An 8,541-nucleotide genomic window follows, 5' to 3' on the forward strand; every position below is an offset into this window, starting at 1 on the left:
CCACTAATCTGTATGCAGGATTCATAGATTTGTCTGCCATCTGTAATGCTATCTTCGTGGGTTGTGCCTCTTGAATTTGCAGCTTCTTCATCACAGACAGGGGCTTTAAATTGATGCTCGCTCCCAGATCACATAACGCTTTCTCAAAGGTTGTGCTCCCAATGGTGCATGGAATTTGAAAGCTCCCTGGATCTGGCATCTTCTTTGGTAAGTGATTCTGAATGATGGCACTGCATTCTTTAGTCAAGACCACTGTCTCATCTCCCTTTAAAGGCTTCTTCTTTGACGACAACTCCTACATGAACTTGACATAAATAGGCATTTGCTCCAAAACCTCAGTAAAAGGAATATTGATTTGCAACTTTCTGAAGACTTCCAAGAACTTTGAAAACTGCTTGTCCTTGGTCTTCTTTTGATGTCTCTGAGGATATGGCATTTTAGGCTTGTACTCAGGAGCCTTTGGCAATGCAAGATAAATGTAAAGAGAGTCTGGGAATGGGTTGTCTGCACGATTTGGAGGGACATGCTCTACTTCTTCCTTCTTCTCCTCTGGAGCTTCTTTTTCAACGGGCTCCTCACTAACTTGTGCTTCCATACTTGCCACTTGTCCATCTATCAAGGTGATAGCCTTGCATTCCTCTCTTGGATTTGGAATTGTGTTACTAGGAAGGCTATTAGTGGTCGTCTGATCAATTTCATTAACTCTTGTGGCTATTTGACCCATCTGAATCTCCAAATTCTTAATTGATGCTTTGGTTTCCTGCACAAAACTCTTTATCATCTCCCAATTAGCATCTTCTTGGGATTTAGAGTTTGCCTGCTGAGATTGAAATTTGCGGTTATTGTAATTGTTCTGTTGGAAGCTGCCTTGAGAATTATTGTTGAAGTTTTGAGGTCTCTGAGGTTGGTCTCTCCACCTAAAATTTGGGTGATTTCTCCACCCTTGATTGTAGGTTTGAGAATAGGAATCATTATTGGGATTTCTAGGAGCACTCCCCATGTAATTGACCTGTTCAGAAGGGGATTGAGTATAATCATAATTATTATATTGCACAAAATTACCTGCCATGTCATAGGAGGCCTCTTAAGGTGGATTTTAGGTATTGATAGCTGAGACTTGCATGCCACCCATCTGCTGAGTAAGTAGATTTATTTGCTGAGACATAAGCTTGTTCTGAGCAAGAAGAGCATTAACAGCTTCCACTTCTAACACGCCTCTCTTGTGAGAGGTCTCAGAGTTCACAGGATTCTTGTTAGATGAGTATAAATATTGGTTGCTAGCAACCAATTCAATAAGCTCAATAGTCTCCTCTGGTGTCTTCTTCTTCTGCAATGAACTGCCTGCAGAATTATCTAAGCTCATCTTGGACATCTCACCCAAGCCTTCATAAAAGATATCTAGTTGGGTCCATTTGGAGAACATGTCCGAAGGGTATTGCCTAGTCAGTAGCTTGTATCTCTCCCAAGCTTCATAAAGAGTTTCACCCTCCTTCTGCCTGAAGGTCTGAACCTCCAACCTAAGCTTAGTCAGCTTCTTTGGTGGGAAAAATTTAGTGAGAAATTCAGTAACAACCTTTTCCCAAGTATTCAGACTCTCCTTTGGTTCGGAATCTAGACATAGCTTTGCTTTATTCCTCAGAGCAAACGGGAAAAGCATGAGTCTGTACTCCTCAGGATTCACTCCATTTGTCTTCACAGTATCACAAATCTGCAGAAAATCAGATATAAATTGATTTGGATCTTCATGAGGAAGTCCATGATACTGGCAATTTTGTTGCACCAGGGTGACCAATAGTGGCTTCAACTCAAAGTTGTTTGCAGCTATAGGAGGCACCACAATACTTTTTCCATAAAGATCCGCAGTAGGGGCAGAGTAAGAGCCAAGCACTCTCCTTTGTTGATCATTCCCATTCGGATTTGCCACATTGGCATTAACAGCATTATTATTATCCATAGTGGACTCTGCAGCCTTGTAAAGTCTTGCTTGTTGTAAACGCCGCCTGAAAGTTCTTTCAGGTTTAGGATCAAAGTCTAAGAGATGTTCTTTGTCTCTGTTCCTGCGCATACACAAATAGAAGACAAGAAAAGATGGGAACTCTCTACGTTAGAGTGCAGAGAAGTCCCTGTGAGGTAACCTGTGTAAAGAAATAAAATAAAAATATTAAATAATAAATAAATAAAATTAAAAAATAATAACTGAAATTAAATAAAAAAATTTCAAAAATTAACAGAAAAAATAAACAGGGAAATATTAAAATAAAATCAACTGGGTAACACCAAACTTAATTTTAGAAATTAAAGAAAAATAATACGAGATGCAAATAATTTTTTTTAATTTAAAGACAAAAAAAATAAAACTAATAAAATATAGAAAGTAAAAAAAATAATGAAAGAGAAAAAAACAAAATGAAATGAAAATAAAAAGAAAAATTAAAAAAAGAATAGACACGAGATTTAAAAAAATAATAAAATAAAATAAAAGGATGTAAAAAAAAAAGAAAACCGAGGACAAGGGGGATGGGAAACTTGCTAACGGAAAGACAATAAAAGGAAGAAAAAAATAAATAAAAAAATAAATAAATAAAATTAATAATAATAAAAATTTAATTAAAAGAAAAATTATCTAATCGAAGAAATCAAACAACGAATAGTTGTCAATCACAATCAATCCCCGGCAATGGCGCCAAAAACTTGGTGTGGAATTTCTAACCACAAACTAATCGGCAAGTGCACCGAGCCGTACCAAGTAATACCTCAAGTGAGTGAGGGTCGATCCCACGAGGATTGATGGACTAAGCAACAATGGTTAAATGATTTACTTAGTTAGCCAAGCAGAAAATGGTTTTGAGATGTTCAAAAGGTTTATGAAGTGACTTCAAAATATCAGAAGGCAAGCACGCAAGTAAATAAGTTGAAAATAAAATATGGGAGAATATAGTTAAGGCTTTAGAGTTATCTATTTTCCGGATTGACTTTTCTTATTAACTACTTTAATCATGCAAGATGTAATTCATGGCAAACTATATGTGACTAGACCCTAATTCCTTAGACCTTCCTAGTTTCCTCTAAAATTTATTAACTGCCAATTCCTTGGTCAATTAATTCCAATTAGAAGCTGCATGATCAAATTCCAGTTTATATGCCACAAGAATCCTAATTATCCAAAAATAAGGGGATTATATGTCACGTATCCCATTAAATATAAACAATTAGAAATTCAGGATAATATGTTTTCAAGCTGTTGTTCAAGTAAAGAGCTTTTCCAAGTAATACAAGAACTCAATTAGAACATGGGTCATACTTCCATTCCACCCAAATTCATAAAATAAAGAACGAAAATAATTATTGAAATATAAATCAAAACATGAATTAAAATAGAAAAATAATAGTATCAATCCATACAATAGACAGAGCTCCTAACCTTAACAATGGAGGATTAGTTGCTCATGGTTCAGAGTAGAAAACTGGGATTGTAAATTATGAAATTGAATAATGTTGCGTTCGAATCAACCTGTTGGAAATCCATTTTATATCTAATCCTAATTAATTTAAATTATAATTTTTAAAACTAAATAATATCTTTTCCTATTGTTAAAAATAAAAATTAAAGTTTAAATCGGAATTAATTATAGCAATCAGCACGTCTTCAATTGATGGGCTGCGTGGTTAGAGAAGAAGTATAAACTATTATATATCGTTGGAAAGCTCTGGAAGATAGCTTTCCAACGCCATTGAAATCACATTCATTTGACTTCTATAGCTCGAGTTATTTAGGTTTGAGTGCATAGAAGTCAGGGTTGACAGCATCATTCGCCTTCTTCTCTTTTTTTGCGAAAACTCCATCAAATCCAGCCAAATGCTACCTAAAATAAACATAATTGCAAAAAACTGAAAGTAACATCCGTAGTGGCTAAAAAATAATTAATTCTTTATTAAACTCAACAAATGAAATGCAAATTCACTAGAAAAAGATAGGGAAGATGCTCACGCATCAGTACGTACACGGTCCTGTTTTTCAATGAGAACATTGTTTTTAACCGTTTTACCTTCCCGGCAAGCTTGTAAACTTCCATAACGCTTGTTTAAGATCCCTTAGCTTATTTTTAGGCCTTGAAACATAAAGAATACTATAAGTGAGTTTAGCTAAATAATGTTTGGTAAAATGTTAGAAGACGGAAACATATGTTTCTAGAATATTGAAGATGGATTAGTCGAATGAGAGAAACGGTGACTTTGGTGTGGTATGCCAGATGGGTAGAGTTATCTTGTGAACTAATGGGGAGCCAGATTGATGATGCATTGAAATATTGATGATGGATGATGAATTGGAATGAGTATAAACAGATTTAAGCAATGAGTTGTGCTGTATTTCTAAGTTGTTATGATTGGTAAGTCACTATGCACCTCGGGCAAGGGCTGTGGCAGTCTCCCACTTGTCGAGGTAGTAGTGCCGACGTAGGGGTTGAGGCAGTCTCCTACCTACGTTGAGATGTGAGGACTGAGGCAGTCTCCCACTCACATAACCTTTCTGCTGCATGAGTGTGCAAAGCCTATATCTCTAGCGTAGCAGATTTCTTTGCTGCATAAGTGTGCAGATCCTATATCTCTGGGCGTGACAGGAAGGCTACATCCGGAAGGATGTGCCGGGTTGGAAATTATAGACCGACAAGTGATATCACGAGCCATTAGGACAGACATTCATCATATGCATCTTCTACTTGTTTGTTTCCTTTGCTTAATTTCAGTTATGCCTAAATGAAACACATGTTTACTTGCTAACTGTTCTAATTGCTGTATATGTACTTTACTTGTGCTTTACTTGTCTGCATTACTTGTGTTTTCTGCTGGGATTGAGGAGGTTCGGTACGTAGTGGCGATGGGATTGCATGGAGGATAGATTGGCAAAGGCTGTGGGATATAGTAGTGTGATTAGTACTAGTTAGAAATCTACTAAGTAAAGATAACCTTGTTTATTGTTTATGATTTAAGTTATTTATTTTGCTAAGCTTGGATATCTGTATCAGTGTGAAGATCTAGGATTGCCTTTGGCGTCCTGGAACCTTACATCTTATATATTGGGCACTATTACCATACTGAGAACCTCCAGTTCTCGTACCATATGTTGTTGTTATTTTTCAGATGCAGGTCGTAACCCACTTCGGTGAGTTGCGAGATGGTGAGTGATCGGAGTATGGTTTCATCCTTGTTTTATTCTGCTTTATTTTGATATAGTCACTCTCTCATCCTTTGTAGTTATATAATATTGTTGCCTTGGAGGCTGTATTTCTAAAAACTTTGAGAGATAGGTTGTTGCTATTTTTAAACTTCAAAACTCTGTTATATTCATTTTGATTAGCCGGTCTAAACTCCGCAGACTGTGACTAGTCCTCTTTTTGGTATGTCACACTTATATATATATATATCTTGTTTACTTAAATTATTACCTTGTGTATTCTGGAGCTATCTACAATGTTTTATATATATTATGTCTTGTTTTATTCGTACTTATGCGTTTAGTTATTGTGTGTGAACGCTTCACGTTTCGTAATTTTGCTTTATGCAATTTAAGCTTTTATTCTTTCATCGGGCTTTTAGTATTACTGTTTATATATATATATATATATATATATATATATATATATATATATATATATATATATAATATTATATTATATGAGCCTTAGAACTGTCGTGACACTTTGTTATCCTTCGCTTTATGGCGCGAGGTAAGGTTTAGGGTAACAGGGTGTTACATTTAGTGGTATCAGAGTCGCTCATCCTCGTGAGCCTAAGGGATGGACCGATTGTGCTTCGTTGCATACTCTGGGTCCTTTTTCTTTCGTGCTATTTAGGATATCTGTTTGGTATGCATAGCATGCTTGTTTGTGAGTGCCTTTGGGGATAATTGAAGTACTAAGCTTGAGATATTGAGACTGATCACATTGATATTGATTATTTGGTGTGGAAATGAAATCCGAATGGCAACTCACGGATGAGGTCCATCACGTTAATGGAGAGGTAGTGAGGATGACTTACCTAGCCTGTACGTTACGAGCTCAGCATGTTTCGAAAAATCTGTTCGTAGAATTTGCAGCACATTAATTGATGGGTGGGGCTTAGCACTGGTGGCAAGAGAAGTGCCGACTATTTCTTTTACGATTTTTAATTATAATTTTCAATTTCTAACCGGTATGGCTTTGAATCATGTTAAAAATTTTTAAAGCTTAAAATAATTTTGAAATTTGGTTTGGAACTCTTGGTTTAAATGATATGGTTTACAAGGAAAGTGAGTTGTATGATTTTGTTAAGTTGTGAAGTTGGTTTATAAATTAAGTTATCGAAAATAAATTTGATTGATTTAAGAATAAAATGATATATAAGGCTTTTGAAAAAGGTTTAACATTGAACTAGTTTAGATTGAACTTGTTTTGAAGGTTTTGGAAAATATTACAAAATCGGTATTTGGTATAAAAGAAAATTTCGATTCGATGTAGTGATGTAATTCAAGTTATTAGTGACGAATAATTAGGGTGATGCAGCGGAAGCCATAAGCTTTCAATTCCATTTCAACAAGCACCAACACGTTCCAATAGCTCCCAAACACATAATTATTCAAGTTATATATAGCTTGAATAATTGTGAGTTTGGGAGCTATTGGAACTTGTTGGTGCTTGTTGAAGTGGAATTGAAAGCTTAGGCTAATTAGGGTGTAACATTTAGTGGTATCAGAGCGGTTCGTCCTCATGAGCCTGAGGGATGGACCGATTGTGCTTCATTGCATACTAAGTGTGTCTTTGTCTTTGATGCTATTAGGTTATCTGTTTGATATTGCATAGCATACTTGTTTGTGACTGCTTATTTGGGATAATTGAAGCACTAGGCTTTTGATATTGAGACTGATCACATTGATATCGATTATTTGGTGTAGACAGGAATCCTAATGGCCACTCGAGGATGAGGTCGAGCACGTTCACGAGAGAGTACGAATGCGCAACCGGCGGACAATGATGCCAAATTCATAGTGGCCATGGCTAATTTGGCGAACACTGTGGAAGCTAATGCTGCTATGACTCTGCAAGCTATGAAAAGGTTAAGCCAACCGGCTGGAAATGGCAACGGAAATAGTGAAGGGAATGTGAATGATAATGTTGAGGGAAATGGAGATAATGCGGGAGGTGCCCTGATGACCTTGGTGACTTTTCTCAAGGTTCATCCGCCAATTTTCCGAGGATCAACTAATCCTACTGAAGCGGACAACTGGTTTCAGGCCATTAAGTGTGCTTTATAGGTGCAGCACGTTCCGAATAATCAATATGTTGAATTTGTTGCTTATCAGTTGGCAGGAGAGGCCCAGCATTGGTGGTCAGTAGAATGCCGTTTGCTACAGCTCTAGAACGCTGATGTCCCTTGGGATGTATTCCAGACGGCGTTCTACAAGAAGTACTTTCCTGAGTCTGCAAGGGAAGCGAAGGAGATAGAACTGATGCAGCTGAAGCAAGGTTCTTTGTCAGTGGCAAACTACACAAGTAAGTTTGAGGAGCTTTGTAGGTTTTCTAGGGTATGTCAGGGTGCCCCAAAGACCTGTGAAATCTGGAAATGTATAAAGTATTAGAGGGGGTTAAAGGACAATATTATGATTACTGTGGCCCCTATAGAGATTCGTACCTTCTCCGATTTGGTAAATAAGGCAAGGGTGGTGGAGGAGTATGCCAAGACAGTAGCGGCCTCTAACGATACTCATGGAGGGAATACAAGTAAGGGACGTGGCAAGTATTTCCATCCGAGGTGTCAAAGTTTCAAGAGAGGACGATATGCGCCTCAAGGTCAAGGAGGCTTCAAAAAGAACACACAAGATCAATTTCAGCATGGCAACAGGAGAGAAAATCAGAGTAAGATTTCTCCGGATTTAACTTGTGTGCGTTGTGGACGTTTTCACCCATATGACTCGTGCAAAATTGGTTTAGGTGGTTGTTTCAACCGTGGATTGCCTAGCCACATTGAGAGGGATTGCACTCGTAGGAAGAACTCGAATGCAGGACAGAGTCAACATCAAGGTCGAGTTTTCGCTGTGAATGCCAATGATGCTTCTATGGAGGATCCGTTGATGAGAGGTATATGTTTAATTGGTGGTAAAACATTAATTGCATTATATGATACTGGAGCATCACATTCGTTTATTTTATTTGCTAAAGTTGAGAGAACAAAACTTGTATAAGCCCTTTTAAACTTTAGATTCTGTTTTGTCTGTATATATGACTAGCCGGCTTAAACTCCGCAAGCCGTGGCTAGATTCTTATGATATTATGCTATGATATTTTGTTATATTGTATCTATTTCTTGTGCTTTAAGTTAGTAGCTTCGTTAGTACATTTTGCGCTTTTTATATCCTGTTTTGAGCTATACCTTTCATCAGGCTTCTAGATAATATTAAGTCTTTCGATATATTATATGTATCATCTTAGAATTATCGTAAAGTTTGATTAACCTTTGCTTTACGGCGCGAGGTAAAGCTTAGGTTAATTAGGGTGTTACAGACACAGT

The 8,541-nt window shown here is 37.0% G+C and overlaps 1 protein-coding gene across 1 annotated transcript; it reads left to right on the top strand.

The window, feature by feature from the left end:
• The first annotated feature begins 7,027 nt into the window (after positions 1-7,027).
• On the top strand, positions 7,028-8,215 carry LOC107620722 (uncharacterized). Its single transcript, XM_016322848.1, has 4 exons — positions 7,028-7,260; positions 7,344-7,362; positions 7,424-7,526; positions 7,656-8,215. The coding sequence occupies exons 1-4, from the start codon at positions 7,028-7,030 to the stop codon at positions 8,213-8,215; spliced, it is 915 nt and encodes a 304-aa protein (XP_016178334.1).
• Positions 8,216-8,541: the final 326 nt, after the last annotated feature.

The sequence above is a fragment of the Arachis ipaensis genome, chromosome B10, assembly GCF_059453495.1.
Source record: "Arachis ipaensis isolate K30076 ecotype BB chromosome B10, ASM5945349v1, whole genome shotgun sequence".
Taxonomy (NCBI): domain Eukaryota; kingdom Viridiplantae; phylum Streptophyta; class Magnoliopsida; order Fabales; family Fabaceae; genus Arachis; species Arachis ipaensis.